Source organism: Trichophyton benhamiae (genome assembly GCF_000151125.1).
Source record: "Trichophyton benhamiae CBS 112371 chromosome Unknown contig01293.0, whole genome shotgun sequence".
Taxonomy (NCBI): domain Eukaryota; kingdom Fungi; phylum Ascomycota; class Eurotiomycetes; order Onygenales; family Arthrodermataceae; genus Trichophyton; species Trichophyton benhamiae.
This window is the reverse complement of record NW_003315113.1, coordinates 426737-453233: the sequence shown is the minus strand read 5'-3', so window position 1 is coordinate 453233 and position 26497 is coordinate 426737. Positions and strand designations below refer to the sequence as shown.

The following is a 26497-nucleotide window of genomic DNA, read 5'->3' as shown; positions in this document are numbered from 1 at the left end:
CGAGTACGAGGTTGACGTGATGCTCGCTCATCCTGCCCCCGGCAAGGCCTGCGAGGCCTGCATGGCCCGCCAGGGGTCCAGTCCACGGCCTCCATCGATCTCTTCCAGGCCTGAAGGGGGGCCGCCCGTCTCCCACGCGCAGGAGACGCAAGAGAAAAGAAAAGAAAAGGGAGAAAAAAAAAAAAAAAAGGAAGCCCACGTTACGCCGAGCAGCTGGCATTACCCTGCAATATGGGGCTCGAAGGAAGGCCGGATCCCTTGTTCAACCCGTTCGCAACAGCGTTGACTCGCTACCAGCTCATCAGAAGAAGAGAAAGAGTAAAAAAGAAACAGAACGAATAAGAGACGAGAAGAGAGGTCTGGTTTCTCTTGGGCTTTGCTTTTTTGCAGGTCTAAGCCTTGCTGACACTGACGGTTCTCTGCCTCAGCCAGTTATCGACTGGCCGCTGCTTCTGCCTGGCGTCCCTCTCGTCTCATCCTTTGGCCCTTTCACACGGGTGTGCTGTTGACTAGGGAGTGAGTGTTAGCTAGCTGGCGAGCATGGGAATCCCCCGAAGCATGCAGAAGGTTGCAAAAAAGAAAGCAGCCGAGCGAGGGAGAGAACCAGCAGAAGCGCAGAGAAGCTGATTCATAATGCTTCCGAAACTGCAAAAATCGAGGAAGAGAGACAAGCCAGGCAGAGGGAGGCTGATGGATGCTGGCGGAACCGTGAGTGACATGCGTCTATCAACCATAAAACGGAATACAAAGAGAAGACGTTGAAGATATATAAAACGCCTCTCTTTTCGCCTTCTTTCTTTCTGCTTTTCCCCCTTTCTCCTTCTTATCTCCATTGTCTATCCAGCATCAGCAAGCATATTCACGTTCTTCCTATTATCATACATACATATATATATATATCTTTATAATAATATCTTTTCAGCGTGCTTCCCGGCGTTTCATAACCCAGTGGCTGCATTTCTCCTTTGAAACGGACCTCAAGTGAACCGTCTCCTTGCTTTCAGATCATCAAGCTACGCCCTGGACCTCAAGGATATAAATAATTGGCTCCTTCATACTGGTTTCCTCTTCCTGACCTCTCTGGATCGTCGCTTGATATCCAAATCTCCACTAAGCAAAGTACCTGGACATCCAGTTCGTCTATATATCTCCCAACACGCGGCGAGCCTAGACTCTCAAGGCGCAACCATTTCACCGTCAAACATCCCGCCAACTTCAGGCTTCACCACTCAAGCAACAATGGGTCGAGGCGGTTACAACAGCCCAAGACGACAATTAGTCAACCAACAAGGCAGAGGCGGCTATAATAGCCCCCATGATGGAGACGGTGACGATGAATCCTAAAACGGGGGAGGAGAAGGGGATTTTTTCCCCAAAAAACAATATTCCCCTATTCTTCTTGCAAGATGAGGGATTGATTGATGCCGGCCATGAATCTAGCGACTTTGATCCACCTGGGGATTCATTTCTTCTTCCTTCTACACTTTGGGCTTTCTTTTCACGAATTCGGCGGGCGTGCAGGAGCGCAAAACCGCCTATGAGGAATGGCTGGGTCTTTGAGCTCATTTGCCAACACAGAATCTGCATCCGGGACTTGCATTAGTATCGAGGAGAACATTTTTTATTTTTTTATCTTTTTCTTATCTTGCATTAGACGGAACGACTGTGACAACAACGGGCACTTACTTTTCGAACACAACTCCGAGCACACTCTCGACATCACCACCTTCACCACGGCCAGTGATCTTTGAAAGGGATTCGGCTGCAAACCTCAGGTGTTCCGCGGCCATCACGATGTCGACGTCCTTCTCCACTTGTTTTATTATCGTGTTGTTTTTAATACTGTCGATGGCATTATCAGGCGTTATAGAACCCTCATTGATTTGGGATAGAAAGTCGTTTAGGTGCTGGGCACATATTTGTAGATTAGAGCTTTGTCGATGCGTTACCCCTAATGAATCTTCCCAATAAGTTTTATCAAATTGTTGACCTATTTCTTCTCCATCCGATTGTAGGCCTGCAGGCGTAGATATCTCCTCAAATGTGCGTATTAGGCCCTTAAGAAGCGATTGGATGCCGCCTGGATCCTGGCCAGTGGAATTTTGAGCCTCTTGACAGGATATCGGAAATATCAGGTCTGGGTCTAGGCCTCCAAAGATTGCAGACACCTGAGCTTTATAGTTAGGCATGACATGATATCCTGGCTTCACGGAGAGCATGTCCGTTTTGTTGATGGCCACTAGGACCTTTTTGTCAAGCTTGAGGCAGCTGTGGACAGCGCTAACAACTTCTGGCTCTAAACTCAATCCTTGTTCTCTCGATCCTTCAACAGAGAGCACGACCACCACTACATCAGACTCAAGAGCCCGAGCTTTGGCACGGCGGATCCCTTCTTCCTCAATCTTGCCGACTGTCGAAACCACATGACCCTGGGCGGCAATTTGGCTTTGCGATAGCTTGGATCGTAGTCCGGCCATATCGCCAAATTTACACAGCCAACCCCCAAGGTCTATACCGACATCAACAATATCTCTCGTGGTACCTTCTTCGCTGCTTACAATAGCAGCATCCCGTCCAACAATCTGATTCAGTAATGAGCTTTTTCCAGCGTTTGGTGCTCCCAGGAGTGCGACCTTAATACCACTCCTGAGAAGCTCACCCTTTGATGCGTTCTCGATGTGTAAATTTATCTGATGCAGTAGACTATCAACTTGACCGGTAACAGAGGATATAAAATCGTCCACCGATTCGTCGAAATGTTGGTCTTCAGAAAAATCTATTAGAGCTTCCAGTTCACCTCGAGCATACAAAAGCTGCTTTCTCCACTGCTCGTACCGCGTAGATAAAGTATCATTTGTACCTCGAATAGCAAGTCGGCGCTGTTGTTCTGTATCCGCAGCTAGTGTATTACCGAGAGCTTCAATCTGCGGCAAGTCGAGGCGGTCATTAAGGAACGCTCTGCGGGTGAACTCTCCCGGTTCGGCGTAACGAATAGATGCTGATGGAGCATCTCCAGGGGTTGCACATTTTGGAATCGCGCTGAGGATAGACTTGATTACCGCAGGGCCTCCGTGGACATGCAGTTCGAGCACATCCTCTCCTGTGACTGTGTTGGGTGCTGGAAAATGGAAGACAAGTGCGCCTGAGTCTAGGGCGTTATCAGCCGATACTGGTTTGCCAGGTTCATATATTGTACGAAGAGCGGCAAATCGAGGTTTTGGGAGTTTTCTGTTCGGACAGAGAGCATTGTATATCTAAAACTCCGCTAACATTAGATTTTACTCAGTTCGACGGGAGATCTCGTTAACAGAACATTTACACACTGGAATGCAATCTGGTCCCGAAATTCGAATGATGGCTATAGCAGCTCTGCCAGGGGCAGTGGAGAGCGCATATATAGTGGTTGGCTTCTCATCCTGAAAACATGATGCCCATCTCCTTTGAGGACCAACATGAATGGGTGGTTTGAAAGCTGGTAGAATATGCGATTGGGGTCGACCTGAATGATTTGACGGTTGAATACGGCTCCAGGCCATATAAATGGGCTGCACTCCGCAGCGGCCCCAAGTTGATATCCTCCACATACAAGTAGGGCTGATAAAAGACACTGTTGATAGCTGTTGGTCGAGCTGGTGAGCTTGCTGTCGCTGCCGTCCATTTTGTTGAGTTGATATATCACGTGATGATAGATGCGGCTCTTCGAGAAGCTAATATCAAAAAAAAAAAAAAAAAAAAAAAGGTAAGAAGAAAGGAAAAGATACCAAGATCACTAACTTAAGAGTTCACCGAAGACCCAATCTACCAAAGACAAATCATTTCAACCCGTTAATCGATATAACTACATAGGTTGCACTCGAAACTACTCTGCACGAACACAAAATGCCGGGAAAAGTCCCAGAGGATGAATCCATGGTCGATGCGCAACCACTCGAAGACCAAGAAGTTGATGTAGAGCAGCAAGAATATATTGAGGATGAAGAGGACGAAGAAGACGAATACATGGCTAATGACCAGCAAAGAATAACCATTGTGAGCTTTTGAACCTTTTCCATGGTGTTACTTGTCGAGGGATACAGTATTTATTAACCACACTGCCTTTACATAGCTTCCTGGCGCCATTGAGACAGCTGCCTCGTTCCAGTTCGAAGGCGAAGATCATACTCTTGGGAATGCGCTACGATACGTCATTATGAAAAAGTGAGATATATCTGCTATGTTGTTTGCCGCGCGGATGCAACAAAATGCAAGTCGAGGCTGCCCGCTGATATATTCCCGATAGTCCCGACGTTGAATTTTGCGGATACACGATGCCCCATCCTTCAGAAGCTAAGATGAACTTGAGAATCCAGACTTATGGTGAGTCTTGCGTCTTCCTACGTTTTGATATAGTTCCTGACACATTGAGCTACTTGCATCTACGTACCTAACCTCTTCCTAGATTCGACCAATGTATTCACGGTTCTAGAGAAGGGACTTAACGACTTAATGGATCTATGTGATGTTGTTACGGAAAAGTTTACCCTTTCAAGGGATGCCTTCGAAGCTAGCAAGATGCAGCAATGATGCGGAAAGTATATAAATGGGAAGGATTCATTACGAGGGCATTGTTGTATCATTTAATACCAGCTTAGGCGCAAGGGGACTTTGGAACTGCATTGGAGGGTTTATTCAAGTATTTTTTTTGACTTTTTGTTGTCTTTCTGTAGCCTCAATACTCTAGTTGAGAAAACTGCGTAAAGAAAGTATAAGAAATATAAAGACAGTGCTAGGATATATACATTTCACCGCCTTCATAGCAAAGCCCCACCTCACAATAGTACAAGTTGAGAAGTGTAATTGTTAATTTCGTCCCTATATTAGTATTAGTCTAGTGAGCTACTTTGAGTGAGACGGAAGGAAAATATGCCCAAACAACATACCTCCATGAAACCAGACATGAAGTTCTTGGGTAGTTTGGCTGATGGGTCTTCCTCAGCTCTGAAATATTTCATCAATTGGGACAACTGTTTCCAATAGTTCATGGTTTCCTATAACGCACACCGGGTCAGCATTCTAAACAGAAGAATGAACCAGTGGCTAGCTCGGGACATGTAATACGAAGGGAATCGCCAGTGGGAAACAATGGACTATTATGAGTAGATCGTAGGCGCATATTCGTACCTGAAACTCGCTGTGGCTTTGGAATAGAAGAACATCGACGACTGGCAGCTGATTTACATATCGGTGTCGCTCAAATTCTTGTCTAATCTTGGTTCGGATGGCGGAGACGGGAAGTTGAAGAGAGTACATAGTTTGGATCTCAGGAGACTGTACAAGCCACAAATGGATACCATTAGCATTTATTCCGTCCTCAATGTATAAATTATCAATTATCACCAAGAAGGGAACCTTGCAGCACTGTCTGTCAAGCATGCTGCGGAACCAACATCGAATGGATAGGGAAGCCAAATATAACGCAATCAAAGGGAGACTAACCGCCCGAAGCCATGCTCGGTATGATCTAAGTACTCTTTTCTGCGCATCTTTCCAATTGACGGCTACGAGTTTCCAGACAGCGGTTAGTGAGTGTCCACGAAAGCGAGAGATTGGCCACTGCAAATAGGTTGAAACCTACAGGATCGCGTCCGCTGGGCCAAATAGGTTGGATTCAAGACCATGTTGAGTTGCAGCTATGAAATATCTTGCTATAAACACAGCTTTGAGAGAGAAACGAAAGTCGGCTTGACGTTGCGGTTGTTTCTGGCTCGTTCAATTCACGATCGCCGACATCCTTGGCGTCTAGGCTGACTAAGCGAGATACTTGCAGTACTGGCAATACTGTGATAAACTGCGTCCCTATGGCAGCAATGCAGCGTAAATTGCACCACCAGTGATCTCAATCGGTTTAGTAACTCATATAAAGTACGTCTCTTTTCATAATGCTTTTTTAAGTCTCACTGTCAAGCTGCTTGAAGTTGTCTTTCATTTCGTTGCTTAAACCCGAGCTCTTGGCGTGCAATGAACTCTAATTGTGAATTCTTTTGACTTTTTTTTTTTTTTTTTTTTTTTTTTTTTTTTTTTTTTTTTTTTTTTTTTACCTGATATCAAACCAGGAGAACAGGCGCACTCTCGATCAGGACATAACGACGCCATAACACAAGCGATCATCATGGCGCCAACAAAGCCAGCTGGCCCGTCAAAAGGGTCAAAGAGCAAATCTTCAAAATCGAAGTCTACTTCAGCTGGAAAGTCATCAACAAATCGAGTATCTAAATCGAAGTCCAGCACAAAATCTGGCGCAAAGCCCAAACCAACAGAGGTCAAAGCGAAGTCACGCTCAGCGCCAGAAATGTTGAAAAAGAAGAAGAAAAGGGTGTATACTGAAAAAGAATTGAATTTGCCTACGTTGAACAAAATCACACCTGTTGGTGTGCAAAAACCGCGAGGCAAAAAGAAGGGGAAGGTATTTGTCGACGATCAGGTATATCTCCCATGTTAATCTTATAGCGGTCTTCACGCTACCCCTAGAGGAACGTATTTATATTAACTATGATCTCAGGAGAGCATGATGACCATTCTCGCCATGGTGAACGCGGAAAAAGAAGGACAGATAGAATCCAGGATGATAAAGGCTCGGCAGATGGAGGAAATACGCGAGGCAAGGAAGGCCGAGGCGGAAGCCAGGAAGGAAAAGAAGAATGCAAAATTGGTAAGTAATTTACTGCCCGGCCGCATATGTTGTTGGCATGTAATCTATATGTTCCACATCTAACAGTTTAACAGGAGGAGACGAAAGATTCACTTCGAAAGTCGCGCCGATCGAAAGAACCTAAGAACAACAAGCATGAAGAACAGAATGACGTGAAATCTAAGAAAGGGGTGAAATCTAAAAAAGTTGCTTTTGCCTAAATGAGGCTCTAAAAATTATGAAAAGCGGCATTCCCGCTACAATACAAATATACCCAGAGGCGGAGAATTATCCCCAACCTTCTATATAAGGTGTGGCTATCTTTAACTTGAGAGACAAAAGAGGGCCGTTGCCAAACTGAGAGAAACTCAATACCTATAACGGAATTCTGTCACCTGGATCTCCGAACTTTGCAGTGGGGTGGATAATAGTTTGGTTAATACCGTAGGGGAAAGGATGCGGCTATTCTCCGTCGTCCGGGATGGGCATATGCAATTTCCGCCTCATGGGCGTGAAGTCCGGATGGGGACCATCAACTCTTTCAGGAGATGCCGCAGGATTCAAGTTACTCTTGCTCTCCATCTCCTCCTCCACTACTGTCAGTGGAGCATCAAGGTCGATTTCAGAAGCCATTTTATTGAGAAAATTGACAACCTATAGTCCATAGGTTAGAAGTCGAATCTCCATGGGCATTATACATGGGTGGAAGACTTGGTGGCGATGTTCGAGCGGATGACATATAATTGAATGAAATTGTTAAACTTACGGGTTTGGTGAACCATCTTCCTCCTCCGTACTCAAACCAGCTTAGGTGACCTCCCCAAGAAGTAGTACACATTACTGCGTACGGGGTCTTGGTCATCTCAAGGTATGGTAGTGCTTCTTTTGAGGAAATCTAGGCCACGATGTTAACACCTCAACATCCTATTATAGTGGGCAGAGTTTGATTTCGTACAGCGTCATCTTCCGCCTGGATGGCAAAAAGGGGGATCTTTACTGCGAACAATGAGTCAATGGAGGAAGCATCGCGATAATAAGCAGTTTCAGTGGGATAACCCCAAACAGGTGCTTGTAACTCTCTGAGAGACAGGTTAGCAAAAGCTTTTGGGTTCAACCACTAAACGGACAAACTTACCTATCAAACTCGTGAAGATAGGTGGTTTTCCGGACTCGTTCAACATTGACTCGAGGGTGCTCCCGTAACTTGTCGACATGTCTTTATACACTGATAGTTAGAAATATAACACCTCGTTATACCTGGGGTATTTGCGTACTGTTCAAAGAGCCGCCTCATACTCGCCCCCATAGTTTTAGAATATATCTGCAATCCCACCCAGGTCCTTTGCAATGCCAGTGAGCTAACTTCAAGATTCCAGGGATTTGAGCAGACGACTGCCGCCTTTAACTGGCAATCCTCGCCTTCCTCTCCAACATACTAATCGTGTATATATGTGTATCAGTAACCTGTATGGGCCGTCATAGATAGCAGAAAATTGAATAATGATATGGCTTACGTTTGTCAGGATATTTGCGCCCAGTGAGAATCCAATTCCAAATAAAGGGCGGGAAGGAAAGTTCTTCCGTAACCAACGTACGGTCTGTCGGACATCCCAAGTTGCGCGCGCATTGTATAATATCGAACTTGTAACCTTTGAATTTGCACATCCTCGGAAGTTAACAACACATACTTCCCAGCCTTGCTTGTGGAGCGGATCGACTATATTTCGTAGGTATGGTTCGTGCGATCCACCGGACAAGCCATGTAAGACAACAAGCATGGGCTTCTTATCATCAGACGGGAGGGCTGAGAATTCTTCCTTTGTAAAGAAGCTTGTGCGGGGAGATGGGTGTGTTGAGTCTGGTGGAGTAGAAGATTCAAACGTGCCATTATCTGACTGCGCAGAAGTAAGGGAATTGCTTGTCTTATTGACGTCGTAAGGCGGAACAACAAAATCCACTTCAAAGCTCCCACGATAGTCGGGACTGTCTCCTTCAAACCGCCATCGCTTGTAGTAAACCGGGATATCATCTGTTCTCATAAGGGTCCACGCCGTCTGCAGATGCCCATTGAACAAGAAAGGATTTAGCTGGCAATCAGCGGGTGTTGCAGACTTGCAGAGGTCAGCAAGGGAGATGTATTTCGACTCGTCCACTCCGGGGCCTTTCTTCTGTGGTTTCCGCTTTAAGATGACAGATTTCCCGGCATGATGGAACGATACCCTCCCATTAGGGAGAAACCAGGAGAGAATTCCCATCGGTGTATTGCGTAGACAAGATATCTTGGCTTTTGGATATGGCACAGGCAGGTGTTGTTCTCGAGCTGTCTGTTTGCTATCCAGACAGTTGGGAGGGGTATATAAAAGTGTTTGTCAAGATCCTGCAGTGAGCCACGCTAAAACGAAAAGGGTCAATGGATGGGCAATAAGCGAGACCGGCTTGTATCACTGCAATCAAACCTCTATGAGCAGAGCCGGGAGAGGGAAAAAGTTGTTCAAGGGCCTTGCAAGATATAAAGACTGGGAATCTCCGAGCTTATCTTATCAAAGCTTTCCATCTTATTTCCTTCAGCCGAGGCTCGCACATAAATTTTATGCTCGGTTTTGTGGAAAAACTCTAAATAGAGGTAAATTTTATACGAACCTTAATTGCTCTATCTACAGAGTTGGAATGCCTGTGCTACGTGAGCTAGGGAAGAGGGATAACAAAGGTTGTCATAATCGTTAGCTACGGGGATCTTCATTAACGTCCTGTATATCGTGAAAAGCAGAAGAAGAAGGAGCAGAAGAAGGAGAAGAACAAGAACAAGAGCATCGAAGAGGGCAGTAAGGAAGGGAAGCGCACACTCCTGAGGGATAGGAAGGAAACGGGGCAACATCTAACAAGGTAGCATGTCACACGAGGCTCTCTCGTGCTGTTATTATACAAGGTAGTCTAGAATGCCATTTGCGTCGCTGTCGTGGTGCATTGGTATCGAAGGATTGCTGGTAGCTATCATGATGGTACGCGTATTTATCGAATGACGGGGCGGCTTTCTCTTCTGTCGGTTCGATTATTGTGTTTGCAGCCTTGACTTCCTCTACTGTAGCTCTAATTTCGTACTCTCCTGCACAGTGAATAGTAATGCCAAGGTTTATTTGTTTTTGTTCCCTGGGGCCTAGAACCGGAAGTGCTCGTTGAAGCATCCCGGTACAGGATAGGCGTCTTGATAACTCAAGCGCAACTGTATATGGTTGGTTGCGCAGAGTGGGTTGTATCCGGATGATGGGATGAATGGGCTTTGAAGAGCGGTTGAAAAGTGTAGTTTGAAGGTTGAAGAATGTGTCGGTTGGAACGGAGAATCTTGACTGGCCTGTTTGTAGAATAGTCGGGTATTGGTCACTGCAGGATGCCTGGTCGATTGTTTTCTGCAGCGGCAGAAGATTGAAGCTTGGCTCTATGTCGTCCACTCGAAGTGCACTGATCATACGATTGGTTAACACGATCGCACGGAAGTCAATAACTCCCTCACGGCCCGTAACCTCATCCTTCCATAGCCCATGGAGGCTCTCGAACAATTTTTCACGAAGCCAGAATGCTTCTCTCTTGGCGGTTTCCGCCTCATAACTTAGCTTATTAGCGCTGACTACAAACTGCCGTCTATTTGCAGCATTCAATGCCGGAATTTTCTGGTGGGGATCATCCAGGTATATCCGTGGAATAGCTAGGGCGAAGCGAGAGAGGTGCCCGGGTTGGAGTACATCAGAGACTTCCTGTAAATGAAGAGTCGAAGTTCCGGCCTCGGAACTATCGATTTTTCCCTCAGTAGTCGAGTCGGTGACCTTCAGATAAGCAGATATTGGGTTAGGCCACGAGTTTCGTAAATCTATAACCAATAAGCAGTAGTCAGATCCTGTGTATTTTGATCCGAGTTCAGATATAACCGGTGATATCTGTGGATCATTTCGACCACCGGCAGAAACAGTCGAAGAGTCTGGTAAGGCGGCATATGTTGTTGGTTGCTTTTTTGATATTTTATCGGAGGATGCATCACCGATCCATCCAATATGACCATTGAAAGGCAGGATCTCGCACCGGGAAATATTCAGGCTGGCATTGACGGTGACAGTTAATGGTATGCTGATTTGCCTGGTATAAAAAGTGTCTGGGAGTTCCGAAGGCGACGCGCCAATACATGCATAATCAACTTGAAGAGTGGCTGTTCTAAGGCCTGGCTTGCCTAAAACTTCAATTGTAAACGTCTTTGATTCACCAGGGTCAAGGGTTGGTATTTCTTGCCCTACACCGGAGGTCCGTAAACGTAGTGGCGGCCGTTTCAACATCTGATATTCCAACTCGTAAATTTCTGTAGGCAGGTTGTCTTTGTTGTTTAATGCCGCTTGTAGATGAGCTGTTGTAGAATCTTGAAAAGTGAAGAGAAGGAGATCAGCAGGGCAATCGGATGCGTTATGTAATGTAATCTCGAACAAGCTGGTTTCCCCTTCTAGCATCATTATTGCAGATTGTAGAAGCGAGGAGCTTCGCACTTCAATCATGGGTTGCGCTTTGATGATATTCGCAGACAAAGTCGTAGCTTCTGGTGGTTTTCTCGAAGGTATTGCTCCTTGGGATGTGTTCGAACTCCATGAGGTAGGCCGTGATAAGGAAGGGTCCTTGGCAGCCAAACCTCTGTGTTTGAGCTTGGTTTCCGCCACGGATTTCCATATCTTCTTGAAGATAGGGAATCGCCTTTCTCTGCAGAACTTCACCTTAACAGTGCATCCAGTGATTTTGAGCACACCTTCCTCCGCAGCCAATAGAGTAACCCCGATTTCCTGGAGACAAAATGGCGCAAGGAGGAGATTTGAGGCACTGGCATCAAATGAAATGCCTTCACCTTCAAGTTGTATGTGTTCAATCTCGAGTTCAAAGTCGAATGGGTTTTGAAGAATGACCCTTGCGGTTGCAGGCTCGCCAGCAATCAATGGTGCCTCGGCGGTTGGTGTAAGGGGCTTGGAGAATGCATTGTAGATAAATGGTTCTGTTTCAGCGCCCTTTTCAGCACTAAAGGTAACCCCAAAGTCTTGCTTCGTTCGTCGAACAGGGCGTTCTGCACTCGAAGGTTGTATTAGAACATCGCGAACCAAGAAATCGTCCCAATATTCAGCTTCCAAATCCGATACCCCAAGCTTGTGTGCAACACTGACTGTGCGTTTAACCGTATTGTATAAACGAGTTTGCTCGTCGGGACTCAGAAGTGGCCTGCCCTTCTGAAGATCTGTGGTGAGCATATATGTGCCCTTGGCGGCTTGTAGTAAGGCAACAGTAAACTTCAAAACGCCTGAAAAGTCAGGTAATGCTTCACAGAAGTTTATACAGGATTTAAGTATTTCAATCTTCAGAGCCAAGTCGCCATATGTATCGAGGGCTGAGTTCTGAAATGTACGCTCAATGATTGCTTCAATTGAGTCATAGTCAAAGCCATGCCCATCGTACTTCCATTCACTGTTTATCCGTCCGTTGGTAAGCTTAGCGCCATAGACCCCTCCAATAAGAGACAGAACCGATCTTAAACCTGATTCCATATTTGCAGGACCAATATCCAAAGCGTTGATGTCGAAAGAGGCATTGCTGAGGGCAGATAGTCCTGCAGCTGGATGAATTCCAATTTCTGCCGCACCAATCTTCCTAGCTTGTACAAGCCCAGGAATGAGTATTGAGAAAAGCTCCTTCAGAACGAATGCCTGCTTTCGCTCCATCCCTAGAGGTGATAAGACAGCAGCCACGCCAATGAATATCTGAACCGCATCCGTCACAGGGACATCCGAAGATATTGAAGATGGGAGTGCACGGAATAGGAAAGATGTTATTTCTGTTTTGCGAAAAGTGTTAGGTTTTCTTTGTTGGTCGGGCAGTGATATGCGCTCTAGGGGTTTATTCAAGACTACATGCTGTAGACCGTCGGTATCAAGAGAACCATCGCGTACTTGCATGGTTGTCAGAAGCTTTGCAAGTCTTATGACTGTTTCCGAGAACACTAGCTGGGGAAGCGGTTCATCCGTTATATTAATAGCTCGATTGTAGAGGCTTAATATATAGTTGGAAATGTCAGGAATAATGCTCGCGAGATTCTGGAGAGCCAAAGATCTAGCTTCAGGTTCTGACTTTCCATGAGACTCGATGTTTCCTTGAGCTGGGGTAGATTTTGCGACTACCCTATCGCCATTAGGAAAACATATATGAGGAATCTTCAAAAGTAAATACCGTGTCTGTCAGGCATATAGTCTAAAGTGGGAGCAATCAAAGGAAGGCTGCATACCTGAAAACTTGCACCCACCCACCCAAACAGAAGAAGACAGATCAATATCGCTTCTAAGGCCTTTGCATGCCATATATAATCACTCCCAGACCTGGCAATTGAAGCGCCTTCTATAAGATCTTTGAGGGCTTCAGGCCATAAGCCTCCTTGGAGGTGGAGTAGGCCAGTAAGAACATGAAGACGGCCCTGGAAGCGAGATTTTGCTCTCTCGTTGGATGCAAGACTAGAAACTCCCACGACTGAAGATCGATCTCGACTATGTTCCTTGGACCCGGGTTTGGAACTAGAGCTAAGGGCCGAAGTCGTTTTGTTCGATATTTGGATTGAACGAGTGATTTCATCGAATGTGGTAGGTGATTCATGGTTGACAATTGGGGGCGATTCGGTGCCTTCCAAGGGTTGCTCAGTTGGCCGTGACGGCAGATGTGCTGGCATCGTCATTCTGTGGGAGAGCTTGTCGGGTGACTTAGCATCTAAAGCCCGTCGTGGACCCCAAGATGATACCTTTGGAGATTCAATACTTTGCCATTGCGGTATTGATTCTGAGAACTTTTGTAGCCCTCCTAGAACTCGGGCAGATATATCACACATTACCGTCTTCATGGTGGTGGGCCGTGATGCCTCCGGGTTGGGTATCCAAATTACCTGCTCAGGGCCAGAAGCTATGTTTTCTAACCCATCATAGTCAAAAACTAAGAGCTGTTGGAGTACAGATTTGGGGTAGTCCGTGTTTATCCCATCTAGCTCTTTAATAAGCTGGTCAAGGCCCTCCGGGCTAGGATGCTTCTTGTGTCCAGTTCCACCGGACTTCTCCTCAAGTGGATCATTCCCATCCCGATCTTTTTTTCTTGTGATCTCTGTGCCATCGGCAATTGCTAGAATGACAAGCGGCTCCCTGAAAAGCTCAAATGGAAACACTTCCAGGTGGGAGATAGGGGATACGGATATAGATAGGTCGTAGATAATCATTCCAGATGGGTACGCAAGCGGGGAGAACGAATCTAGAATCAGCAAATGTTAGCTATAGGGTAAACCATTGATATGAAGCTTTTCCCTTCGGTTTTAGCAGTCTAACGGCTTCTCCATACTCTTGCTTGAACTCCCATCTGGGCTCACATCTCCCAGACGAACCACATTGTGCGCTCGAAGTCGCTCGGCGAAGCCTAAGAACCTAGATCGCCTGATTCTACCAGTAGGAAGTAACAGGACCCGTAGGCGCGCCGGCGCAATAGGGGAAAGGGGGTCAATCGTCATTGTAACATTGGGATCGGAGGCTGGTCGTAGAATCGATTCACAGCTGGCCTGGATTGCGCGCGAGGCGGTGTTTAAGCATCGCAGGGGCAAATTCAGGTCGTTAACTAAGCGGTGGGTAGACGTCTATCGGCGCTGGACTCTGCAAGTGCGTTAACAGCTCAGGCGTTTTCATCGATCGCGAGTCTGGACCGTAGTTAGCGCAACTAGCAGTTGCAGTTTTTTGGGCGGTTGGCGTTGACATCACCAACTTTGCGTCTGTCACATGAGCTGGAGCTGTCGACACTTCGGCGTTATGGGCACACTCACACGTTCATGAAACAAAAACAGCACGAACGCCCGTTTATCAGCTAACCACCAGTGCGGGATACAGAGGAGGTATTCGACAAGCTCCATCTATCTGATATCATAGCTACTTTCTCGTCCACTGCTTTGTTTGTCCCGGAAAGGCCGCGAGGTAGGATCCTCTACGTCATATCTGGCTGGAGCCTAGTCGTTCAGCAGGTGTACCATTCAAGCAATGAGGGGAATGAGCCGGTAGTCGTGAGGCCTTGAACATATATTCCTTAAGTCTGAAGACCTGAGATATGTTATGCGAATGACGTACTATGGCAAACAATATTGATTTTACCTCGTTGAAGGCCAGAGCCATTGGATCTGGCCTTGATGAAGAGGCTGTTACAGTGAACACTCGAGCTCTAATTGACAAAGTGCTAGCACGATATTCTGGAGAATGGTGATTATTTTTCTCTTTCTGATTGTCATCCGGGATACCCTATCCAGCTCTGACACTCTTGCTTAGGACCGTGTTGCGAGAACTCATACAAAACGCCTCGGATGCCTCGGCCACCAGAGTGGTAATCAAATTCGAAACTACGCCGTCTATGACAGTTCCTGCACCTACTACTACAGACGACAGCTCACTAATAAAACATGTTATATCACATCACACCATAAAACGGCTCACGCTGCGAAATAACGGTACTCCGTTCAGTGCCAATGACTGGGCTCGGTTGAAGCGGATAGCAGAAGGGAACCCAGATGAAACCAAAATAGGGGCTTTTGGTGTTGGATTTTACAGTGTATTTTCTGATTGTGAAGAACCATTTGTCTCTTCTGGTAGGGAGGCGATTGCGTTTTACTGGAAAGAAAACGCACTTTTCACACGTCGTTTAAAACTAGACGAGAGAGACTCCAGCCCTGACACGGTCTTTGTGCTTGATTATAGAAATACAACCTCACCAATCCCGGGACTCATGCCTCTCTGCCAGTTTCTTGCCAGCAGTCTTACCTTTGTTGGACTAGAGGCTATAGAACTTTGGCTGGATGGTTGGAACCTGTTAAAACTCTCAAAGAAGCTTGCCCCAGGCGTTCCGGTTATGATACCCAGAGACATATCAACCAAAACTCAGGATGGAATAATGAGGGTAGCTGATATAACCCGTGAGGTTGCTCAGCTGAATGCTACGTGTATGAAGGCGGTAGGTTGGAAATCTCCGACTAATTCATCTAGGTACGAAGGCAACCGTGTACATGATACTACAGCATCTCTAAGAAGCTTCTTTTCCCGACTTACTGGCTCATCCACAACTGATGATAAATATTCAAAATCTGAGAAGTCTGGCCGGAATGGCACCGAAGAGAACCTTCTTGCTTACAATAATTCCTCCGTCTTCCTCCAAATCACTACCGGCCACATCAAGACATCAGTTTCACAATCTTTTAGCCACGAGTTAGAGCGGGCAACAAAAAAGCCGCCTCCAAAAACAACGAGGCTTGCGATACTTACCACGTCATATACTGCTTCCCCCATTTCGGCGAGCCCTGACACACAGGACATCTTTAGCAGTGTTACCCCATCCCGTTCTGGAAGAATTTATATCGGTTTCCCGACTCACCAGACCACAGGCTTGAACGCGCATGTATCAGCCCCATCATTGATTCCAACCGTGGAGCGAGAGAGCATAGATTTAAATGCTCGTTGGGTTCGTACTTGGAATCTTGAGCTTCTGCGAGTTGTTGGGATTGTTTGTAGGATTGCTTGGTCCGCTGAGATGTCATCCCTAAAGGATCAACTTCTTTTCAGGCTTAAAAAGTCCGGAAGGTCTTATCTTCAGAAAGAAGATATCAGCGCAGTTCTTCCGGAGACCATTCATATTTCAAATCAGTTTGTCTTTCGGGAGTCAACTCCAACTTCACAAGTACGGCAGGTGGTTGAAGATTCTTTCTGGACCTGCAGCCAGAATGCCTACTTGGAGATCCTATCTACTCGTGGTATCCTTCCAAGCCACCAAGTCCGGACTGCGCCAAAGGACCTTAGTTTTATGGATGGAATTCCAGTTCTCCCTGAACAGTTGGTCTCCGAAGCTAGGGGATTTGTTGGAAGATTGATTGAGTTCGGCTTAATCACCGAAGTCACAATAACTGATATCAAGACCGAGTTAGAGAACAAGGCCTTAACCTCGCCGCAGCTGCATGAGTTTCTTTCATGGATTATTCAGAAGTCTAAGCACGGGGAAATTAACAATGCCACAGTCAAGTCGCTTCTTGCAGTTGCAGTGGCTAACAACGAAGAAGGTGATAGAGGCTCCGCACTCCTAGTATTAAGAGATATCAGTTGCTTTGCCAATTTGACCCGTATCTCACCGGAATTGCCACTACCCCCTTTTGTTCTTCCGCCTAAATTTTCAAAACCATTACCAGCGCCTGGCCTATTGTCGATCGGTTGGCAGGAACTGCAGGTCGATACTTGGGTCCAGTGGCTGGTGCATAACTCCTCTAATCGCAACCTTTTACCAGCTGAACACGATATAACCCGCTCGCGTGATTTTGCTATCCGTGTTCTCCCGGTTGTGTCTAAACAATGGGATTCCATACCAGCTAGCTCGAAGAAAGAAATAGTTGATTCTTTGCGGCAACATACGGTCATCCCCACAAAGACGGGGATGAGTAAACCACAAGAAGCCTACTTTCCTTCAGTCCGGATCTTTGATGATCTTCCAGTTGTCACCGGCCTGAATGGCGTCAAAGAGAAATTTCTAGGTGACTTGGGTGTGCGAAAAACTGTGGACATTAGTATTATCTTTGAACGTCTTTTGAACAATTCCAAAGATAGGACAGATACGGGTGCAGTATCCCAGGCGAAATGGAGCCATGTCGAATTGATTAAATATTTAGCTTCTGTTCGCCAGGATATACCCCCAGAAGATATAACAAAGCTCCGCAAGGCTAAAATATGTTCTGCAGAGACAAAAGGTGACGGAAAACCATCCGAAGAACGTTATCAAGTTTCACAACTGTTTGAGCCAAACGCCGCTTTCAGAGATCTTGGTTTTCCTCTCCTATACTGGCCCGGAAAATATCTCCCCTCAAGCGCCGAGGGCAAATTTTTGGCCTCTCTTGGGTTGAAGAGCATACCAACAGCGGCTGAAATGATTAAACTCATGGCATATGCTGCAGCCTCTAATGATTTAAGGCTTCTCGACAAAGCCATGGGTTATTTCATTACAAACCATGTCTCCAATAATTATGCAAATTTTGACTATAGTCAATCCATGACTCCGTTCCTACCAGTAGAAGGGGGTGGCCTAAGTAACCCTTCAAATTGTTTCACTGCCGAAGGAGCTGCACTGTTTGGGTTTGACATTCTTCGCAGGGATTTGCATCCTCATGCTTTGAAATTTGGAGTGAGTCATCACCCATCGATCAACGAATGTATCACCATCCTCATTAAAAAACGCCCGGAATCGAAATCCCAAGCAAGAGCCCTTTTTAAATATATGGCCAGCCGTGTTGCTGAAATTTCACCTCCATCTGCCGCACGCATTGGGCAAGCCCCCATAATCCCTATAGACCGGAAACCCCTGACAGAAAAGAGCACTGCCACAATGCAATACGTTGCTCCTCGCAACTGTTACCTCGGTGATTCTGACGAATATGGAGATATTTTTGATTTTGTGGATTTTGGCACTGAGGCAAACATATTTCTCCTTGCATGTGGCTCCAAGAGGCAGCCAACACATTCTGAACTGGCTTCTATCCTTGTTAAGGAACCTACGAGGATATCATCTAAGCTGCAGAGCTCTGAAAAGTACCTGAAGCTATTACGAGGAATTGCAGAGAACATGCCAACAATCAGAAAGGACAAAGCCCTCTTCGCAGAGATGAAACGTGCTCCATTCCTATTCGCAAGCAAGGAGATTCCTCGGAGTTCAGACACCAAGAAGTCACTTCTAGATACGGGAGAATCTAGTGATGATGAAGAAGAGGAACAGGCAATTAAGGAGTGGCATTTAACAAGTGCCGCGGATGCAGTTATCGTTGATGACTATTCCAGCTTTAGCCTCTTCAAGGAGAAATTGCTCGCAGCCCCACAGGAAGAATTACTCGAAGATATGTATTCCACTCTTGGATCTTCCAATTTGAGCAGTTTGATTGATGAGACAGCTCAATGTGGCCAACTTAGTTCTGACCAGCGCAGTGCATGGAAACTACAAAGGCTCATATACGAGAGGTCTAGGCTCTTCTTGCATGACCTTCCGAGTAACACGATACGCCGTGATACTCGATGGTTAGAGAAGAACCTAAGTGTTCAGACAGTGCGCAGCATTAAGCTGCGACGCTCTCTCCGGGGCTGGGGAATGTCCCACGTAGAAGACCGCAGTGCTGTAATGACACATAAGCTAAGCAGCGTTGTTTTGTCAATTGCAGAGGGCAAGCTTGATCTATATCAGATCAGTCAAGCTCTCGTAAGCATTATATTATCGAGGCCGAAGCTTCACTCTACACTTACATTAGAGATGTTGTTGAAGACAGATCTCCTGGAATTACGGGCAAGAGGGTACAATGTCGAAAGAATTCTCCGTCAGAAAGCAGCTGAAGCAAGAATTGCAGAGCAACAGCGACAAAGCCAGCTTGAAAAGGAGATGCAGCAGGCACGAGAAATGCAAGAGATGGAAAAGAAAAGAACAGAAGAGCTTCAAGAATCGCAGCGGCTTGCAGTTCAGCAACAGCATGAAGCAGCCATGCCTGGTATTTTCCCGGATTCTCCTACAAACAGCTTGACTAGACATTCATCTCCGCCTCCCATTTCGCGGCCAAATGAAAACCAACCTCCAGGTGGTCTCCTTTCCGATTTAACAAAGAGGTTTGGCCTGCCGTTCGATTTCCCTCAAAATAACTTGAAAAAGCATCTGTCCGACAGACTTACAACCCGAGAAGAGGAGAAAAAGGATTCTCTCCAAACTATTACTACCTCCCCAGGGGCGTTACAGTCGCAATTGCAATCCGCGATCAATGCTTCACAGCCATTTACATCAAATGAACTACGCAGTCAGGGACAACAAAAGGAAATCGAAGAAAAGAAAACATATTGTGATGAACGTCCTGCGCAAGATCTCAAGTTCTTCTGTCTGCTGGGAGGTATCAAGATATTTATTGGAAAGGAACCCAGGGATCCGGAAGCGTTCATTCGTGCTAACCACTCTAACGTTGAGTTATTTAGCAAAATACTTACAGATTGTGCAAAGATCTTTGGGCTTCGCCTAGAAACTCTCAGCATATTCTACGATACCAGTGGGAAAACGATTGCTTTTAACTCTGGTGGCAGTTTGTTCTGCAATTTCGCCTATTTTGAACGCTTGCACCTTGAAAAAGTTGTTCGGGACGAAAGGAGGGAAGGGTTAGTGTACTGGTTCGTGATTTTATGCCACGAACTTGCACACAACCTTGTATCCGATCATGGGGCGGAACATGGCTTTTATACGTAAGTTTTGGCTACCCCTATTTCTATAACCGAATTGAAGCGCTAATTTCGTGGCTGTTAATATAGTGAGAGCCTGGTTACCCAATACTTTGATAAATGCATTCAGATACTTGCGGCAAGATAAATAGCAAGATCCTCACCGACAGATATCAGCCACGGTTGTGGACCATACTTCCATCCTGGGATAAACAGAAAGTTCTCCGCAATTACGCCGTTGGATTTTCCTGAGAAACGCGGGTATTCTAGCAATCATCACACCGTTACAAACTGTTACAGCGGCTGGGTACCAGCTTCGTCCAGGGAAATTTAATTAACCTCTTGTAAATTATTATTATTATTAAATAAGCTAATGGTAGATTATAGGAAAGGATATATATTCCTTTGATCATAAGAATATGCTTGTTTCATAGAAGATGTCTATATGGGTTTGTCTATGTTTCGCGTATATACCGAATGTCTATGTCTCAAGCGATATGGCATATACGTGGTAGCTTTGTCCCCATTGCAACCGACCTTAAATGAGAACCAATTTGGAGAGTTTCTCGAAGTTTGGAGTTCCCAGTCCGGTAACTGGGTCCCATCCCTTGGTGGCATTCCAGCTGGCACCGGGGACATATGGGGTAGGGAGGTGGCTGTACATATCAGTTCCGGTACAGCCATCGGAGCCACCGTGAACGATGTCGGTAAACCCGCTTCGACCGATGGTGTAGAGCCATGGGTTCAAGAATCCCATTCTTGGTTTATTGTGAGCGAGACGGATGGAGTTGAGAATCGAGACTACACCAGCGAAGAGGGGGGCAGAAGCACTGAAAGTTAAGGTTAGCCACAAGGGTCATTCCAAAAAGTACCTAAAGTAACTGAGTTCTCGGCATGGGGCAAGACTAACCTAGTTCCTGAGACACCAATAGTCTTTCCATGGTCACGGGTGGCGAACTTATAGGACTGGGCAGCGACATCAGGGAAACCACGTCCATAAGGGTTGTACATGCCGTCCCACTTTCCTTTTTCAAGTTCATGTCCAAGGTAATGCCTAACATCGAGCTCTTGGTACCATGGGCGAGCAAAACGCTCAGAGAAACCACCGGATGAGAAGTGGATGGCAACTTCGGGGTTAATCTGGCGGGTGCCTCCAACAGAAGTGACGAAGGGGCAGGCAGCTGGGAAGATTGGGTTGAACTTAGTGGTGTTCTTTCCATCGTTGCTCTGGCATGCACTGCCAACGCCGGTATCACCACTGCTGAAGATGACGGAAACACCTCGGGCACCGAGACGGCCAAACAGGCTGCAGACAACGGAGGAGTAAGTCGGGGGAACACTTTGCTCATTCTCGCCATAAGAAGTGGACAAAACGGCTGGGAGTTCAGAATCAGGGAGGTCAAGAAGATAGAACAGTTGCTCAATGTAAGGCTCATTGTTGTTCTCAGTGATGTTGGGCTGGTCGAGATCTGGAATGAGCTTTCCTCGTCCTGCGGTACCGTAGTAGGTGGAGAGAGCTCCGGACAAGCCAATGGCATAGTCAACATCGAGACTGGCTTCAACACTGTCGAGGCTAGAGTTTTGTTCATTCTTTGCACCTTCAATGGACTTGAAGTCGAACGTAGTTCCCTTCAAAGAGGGAACGAACATGTCAATGAAGGTGCTGAAATCGTCAAGTCGAGCATATTGCTCAAGGTATCCGGAGATTCCAAGTCTGTTGCGGGGGTCCTTCTTAGCAAAAGTGTTGCCCATCTTGTAAAGTTCTCGAATGCAGTCGGGGGTGATAGTGACATTGCAGTCAACATTCGCAGAAGAGGTTATTTCAAGGTCAGAAGTGAAGACGCTGCTCAACTCAGGGCGAGGGGCACTGAATTTGGTGGTTGGCTGGACCATTTGAACATATGGAGCAGCGGATGCAGCAACTGAATACTTTAGAGTACGGATAATCTGGCTGCCGTCGGCGGTGTTCTTGAATGTGTAGAAGCGGGTATTGAACAGCTTCTCGGCTGTAGCGATGCTGGTGGTGAAGGTGAGCCAGTCCGTGTTGGCCTTGACAGAACGCTTAGAGATACCCTCGGAAGCGAGCCAGTTAAAGACGGAATCCTTCACTTGGGAAGAAGGCTGTAGGAAGGCATCAAGCTCCTCGCGGCTCATGAATTTGCCATAATCAGCATGTTTGGGGTTAGAGATATCCATAACCCGCTGCTCGAATTCAGCGGTCTTACCCTGCACGAGTGCAAGCTTGAATTTCATCTGCGTCGATGGAGCTGGGGAGCCTTCCTGAACCCATCCCTGAGGAACTCCATTGAGCTGTTCGACCACATGGAAATCATTAGAGACATGAGAGGTGGGAGCAGCAGTGATCAAGGCTGGCAGGCCGATGAGACAGGCGCCAATGGCCCGAAGGGTGAAGGAAACCATGGTTGGGGAGGGCAATTGAAGGCAGTCCTGTTGACTATGACTTCTCCGGCTGTGGCTGTCACTCTTTCAAAGGGAATTGCGGAAGGGACAGGAGGGTGTTATATATGCACCAGCTGAGCAGCAATTTCCCGCAGCTGCCCGCTGGCTTACGAGAAGGCGAGTTCGGTTGGAGAAGAGCTTCTGTTCTAGAATGCTGTTCTTTCGTAAGGCCCAGGAAGTAACACGATGTGCATGAAGTCAGAATCCTTGCAATGCATGTACTGATATTATTTCCCCGGGCTTGTTGCGGGTCCTCGGACTCGAGCAGAAGCGTAATATTACTTTCTCGTTAAGTAAGTTAGCAAGGGAGTTGACGTCGGAGAGACCACCCCTTGACGGGATCAAAAAAAAACTGTCAACTAAATAATAGCACAAAAAGAGGGTCTCCTGTCCCCTTTAAAGGAACTCTGTCCTTCGGGCAAGGATTAGGCAGTCCCATCCTTTCCTTGAGAAGTGCCCAGTGCCAGACCAATCAATGGAATCAGCGTATCCCATCGCCAGGGGAGGACAGGCAAATCCCCAGAGCTGGAGGGATGATCGGCACCATGGCAAATCTTGGGGAATGAGGGTCATTGGAACAGCCTGGCTGAAAACCGCTAGTTTGGCAATCCGTGCACCATTCCCCCCCTTTTTTTGGCAGATCGATCATCAGGCAACACAAAGCAGCTACATAACTATCTGCAGCCTTCCGCGACCCGAGAAAGAAACAAAATAGCGCCCTTTTCTCCGTTTGTGACATGCATCTTGAAGGCCCTGAAAGGTTCTGTGCCGCGCTCCGCAGGTGGGCGATGCGTGTGCATGGGACCGTCGAGGAGCAAAGAGGGTCCGGGATGGAAGATAAGTACAGTTATACGGACCAAGGCCCTCCCTGTCACAGTTGCATTGCTCTCGTAAGCTCGCGAGATTGGTCAAGCATTGTTTCCGGCCGCCAATAAGAGCTTGGTCCTAACAAGCAATATACAAGCTCGTGTTTCTCCACCCTTCGCTCCCCTCAATGTCTCAACCGTAAGATGCACACAGCCCGACGCAGCTGGCAAACGAGAGCGAAGATGTGATCACAGTCGGGTTCGCGGTCACGGTCGATCAAAGTGGTTGTTGTTGTTGGCTCGCATTTTTGATGTCGGAGGTCGAAATAACCTCCATCTGTGCCTGGCACGTGAAACGCTTAACTGACTAACTCGCCAAACTTGGTAGCCGAGGGAAGACGCACGTCAAGCTCGTCGTGTTATTATTTCATGCCCGACGGGCTTTTCTTTCGATGGCTTTTTTTTTTTTTTTTGTATCTCTCCACCGGTGTTCTGCTTTGCCTCTGCTTGCTTTGGAGGCCGGCAAGGGCAAAACTCATTTCTCCGGAGTTCCTTCGCCTACATCTACCTTGGCGTCCATAATTTCGCTCCCGCATACGCAGTCCAGGGTACGGAGTACGGGATGCGGAGAAAGTCTTTCCACCTTGCAAGAGAGCAGCAGCTCGTTAGTTTAATTTGCTCCTGATAAGGACCGGGATCAGAGAAACCCCGCTGGGGCAAATATGGCCGAGAACAACTGGGGATATCGTGATTGACACTGCCAGTGCGGAGAATATTCCTTGCCCTTAAACGTGCATTTCGTGATGTTGCGCATTATCTGATATGAGTCCTTATGCTGAAGATGGCCTCCTGCTTATCTTCCGGATGAGCGATCCTGGCTGACTTGCCTTCAAGTGGTCTTACCATTAGCTAACGCTTTGTCCCGATTGTTCCAGTTGCGTCCGTGGAGCCGCCGGGATCTCGAGGGCTTTCTCAACTTTTAGTTACCCTGTTACCCTGGCCAAATGAAGGTATTAACTAAGTAGCTTCCAGTTAGTCCCGCCTGCAGGTCACAACGGAAGAAACGGCCTGAATCAAGGTTTGTTGGCGAGGGCGACAACAATAATACTCTTGCACCCCTTCCGAGGAAACCCTTCAGATTACCGAGTGGCGCGGATGTCAGTTAACCATCGAGGCGGGAGCCTGCGGAGCAGCGGAGGTTTGGAGTTGAAGAATGCAATGGTGATTCTACTTACCTGCATTATTCTCCAAGTATAGCTAGCTTTTTATTATTTTATGGCTCACCGTATATCTCAGGCTCATTTCAAGCATCACGCAATTCAAAGTCTTGAGCTAGATGTGGAGGCAGCTCGTTGTCGCTTTTTCAGAATCCACATTCCTGGAAGATATATTCAGTGATATGATAACCGACTCACCGGCTAGCTTCGTCTAGAACATATATATCATGCTATATTACTTTATATCTGCAATCCCATGGATTGACGTACCATCAATACCCCTTAAGTGCCACTGACCCACTGTTCAGAGTAGGTAAAGTCTGAGCCTGCTCATTGAGCGCTCGCCTTGAACGTGCGTATACCCGAAAATACAACATTTTTTTTTTTTTTTTTTTTTTTTTTTGATATGATAAAGAAGCCTTCCAGTCCATCATCCATCCCTGGAGGAGCAGTTTCTATTATGATTCACTGAAAACTGGCCGTAATTAATAGAGCGATGGGTTTTGTCCATACCATTCCATTATCTCAACCTATTTGGCATTTAGAATAAAAGAGGCTAATGACTATGAGATAGGATCCCTCTATCTAGACATAGCACCATGTCTTTTCCCTTTATTGCTAAAGACAAATACCAGATACCAAATACTTCAGCTTATTTATCTCTTATTTTATTCATGTTATACACCCAAGTGGATTTTTTCCATTTTGTTTATTGTACTTTTATCAACCTCCCCCTTTAGCACTAACTAGTTAGTATTCTTCAGCCACTTAACAGTAGCTTCCTTTTATCACCAAGACACCCACAGTCCTGACTAAAAAAAAAAAAAAAACATACTGTCTCAAGCAGCATATGTTGGACCAGGCTTATCCGAGTGATCAAGAAGTCAAATGGCTGAGTACTACTATCGTCCTATTATTGGTTCGAATAACGCGTCAAGGAAACACTGCTGACGCACTCGTATAGGTTTGGCGGAGAAATAATCAGTATCCGTGCCGGAGAGAGTTCATTTCATATCCATGAGAGTTTGATAAAGGAGTCCTCAACCTTACTGCACTCGTTGAGGAGACAGAAGGAGGCCAGAGGGAATGTGTACACGTTGAGAATACCAGGCGAGTACACCGAGGCTCTGCAGTGCTATATCAACTGGATATACCGACGCGTCATCCCCTGTGCCGATTCTGAGCAGCAGACGAGAAAAGAATCGATAACCTTGGCCAAAGCCTACATCATCGGAAAGAAATTTGGAGACAACGATTTCCAAAACGCCGTTATCGACGAAGTCATAGAGAGAGCAGGTGGGAAATGTAACGGCAGTATCATCCTGCCCGACGCGGAGACAGTCCGGTTTACTTATGGGGAATCGGGGGGGTGTTCCGGCTTCAAGACTCTGCTGGTCGACTTATATGCATCCTACGCCATCAATGGCTACTTCTACAAATCTGCATCCAGCAAGTACCCGAAATTGTTCCTCGTCGACATTCTGTCTGCGGTTGCGGACATGCAACGCACCGGGCGGCCAAGCCCAGCTGAAGGAGGATCAGGCAACATCTGCAAACGCTTCCACAAGCACGCTCAGGGGACAAAATGCTAGTTACTTGAATGGTCAAGATAGTTGTTGGGGGACGCAAGGGGGACGCGAACATGTAGTTATTTGATGCGGCTTGGAGGAGTAACTAGGTATAGGCGATTCTGGCGCTGATAAGAATTATTGCAAACATCATCATGATAGCCCGAGCTAAGACAAAGCATCTACCTGCATAGGGCCCTCTTTTTATATCCTTCGCCCGTAACATCTACCTAGCTCGCTGCTCGACGGCTTTCGACTGTGAGCCGTTTCATCGGTGCCTGCGGCGTTGGGCATTGAGTTTTGGTGGAGCCGCGGAACCTTCCAGCCGAGGCCGCCCTGGAAACGACCATCAAATTTGGCCTCGCGACGTCAACTCTTCTGCCTGCAGGACAAAGGGGAGGAAAGAGAGCAAAAAGAAAAACAACAACAGCATTCACTCGTTTCTGCTCACTTTTCCCTGCCTCACTGGCTCGTCTTTCTCCCTCTCTTACAC

The 26497-nt window shown here is 46.7% G+C and overlaps 8 protein-coding genes across 8 annotated transcripts; 3 read left to right on the top strand and 5 right to left on the bottom strand.

Annotated features, from left to right (window-relative positions):
* Positions 1-1682: 1682 nt before the first annotated feature.
* On the bottom strand, positions 1683-3658 carry ARB_04108 (uncharacterized protein; the record flags this gene model as incomplete). The annotated part of the gene is made up of 3 exons (XM_003017185.1): positions 1683-3254; positions 3324-3416; positions 3587-3658. 3 exons carry the CDS (start codon positions 3656-3658, stop codon positions 1683-1685), a joined length of 1737 nt encoding a protein of 578 aa, XP_003017231.1.
* Positions 3659-3879: 221 nt separating this feature from the next.
* Positions 3880-4201, top strand: ARB_04107 (uncharacterized protein; the record flags this gene model as incomplete). Its single annotated transcript, XM_003017184.1, has 2 exons — positions 3880-4029; positions 4106-4201. The coding sequence occupies 2 exons, from the start codon at positions 3880-3882 to the stop codon at positions 4199-4201; spliced, it is 246 nt and encodes an 81-aa protein (XP_003017230.1).
* Positions 4202-4862: 661 nt separating this feature from the next.
* ARB_04106 (uncharacterized protein) lies at positions 4863-5412 on the bottom strand (the record flags this gene model as incomplete). Its single annotated transcript, XM_003017183.1, has 2 exons — positions 4863-5027; positions 5161-5412. 2 exons carry the CDS (start codon positions 5410-5412, stop codon positions 4863-4865), a joined length of 417 nt encoding a protein of 138 aa, XP_003017229.1.
* Positions 5413-6148: 736 nt separating this feature from the next.
* Positions 6149-6888, top strand: ARB_04105 (uncharacterized protein; the record flags this gene model as incomplete). The annotated part of the gene is made up of 3 exons (XM_003017182.1): positions 6149-6460; positions 6539-6688; positions 6763-6888. The coding sequence occupies 3 exons, from the start codon at positions 6149-6151 to the stop codon at positions 6886-6888; spliced, it is 588 nt and encodes a 195-aa protein (XP_003017228.1).
* Positions 6889-7977: 1089 nt separating this feature from the next.
* On the bottom strand, positions 7978-8922 carry ARB_04104 (uncharacterized protein; the record flags this gene model as incomplete). The annotated part of the gene is made up of 2 exons (XM_003017181.1): positions 7978-8025; positions 8182-8922. 2 exons carry the CDS (start codon positions 8920-8922, stop codon positions 7978-7980), a joined length of 789 nt encoding a protein of 262 aa, XP_003017227.1.
* A 636-nt stretch (positions 8923-9558) lies between these two features.
* Positions 9559-13931, bottom strand: ARB_04103 (hypercellular protein HypA; the record flags this gene model as incomplete). The annotated part of the gene is made up of 2 exons (XM_003017180.1): positions 9559-12859; positions 12985-13931. The coding sequence occupies 2 exons, from the start codon at positions 13929-13931 to the stop codon at positions 9559-9561; spliced, it is 4248 nt and encodes a 1415-aa protein (XP_003017226.1).
* Positions 13932-14821: 890 nt separating this feature from the next.
* Positions 14822-20205, top strand: ARB_04102 (uncharacterized protein; the record flags this gene model as incomplete). Its single annotated transcript, XM_003017179.1, has 3 exons — positions 14822-14949; positions 15016-19977; positions 20106-20205. 3 exons carry the CDS (start codon positions 14822-14824, stop codon positions 20203-20205), a joined length of 5190 nt encoding a protein of 1729 aa, XP_003017225.1.
* A 286-nt stretch (positions 20206-20491) lies between these two features.
* ARB_04101 (serine protease, putative) lies at positions 20492-22374 on the bottom strand (the record flags this gene model as incomplete). The annotated part of the gene is made up of 2 exons (XM_003017178.1): positions 20492-20783; positions 20864-22374. The coding sequence occupies 2 exons, from the start codon at positions 22372-22374 to the stop codon at positions 20492-20494; spliced, it is 1803 nt and encodes a 600-aa protein (XP_003017224.1).
* Positions 22375-26497: the final 4123 nt, after the last annotated feature.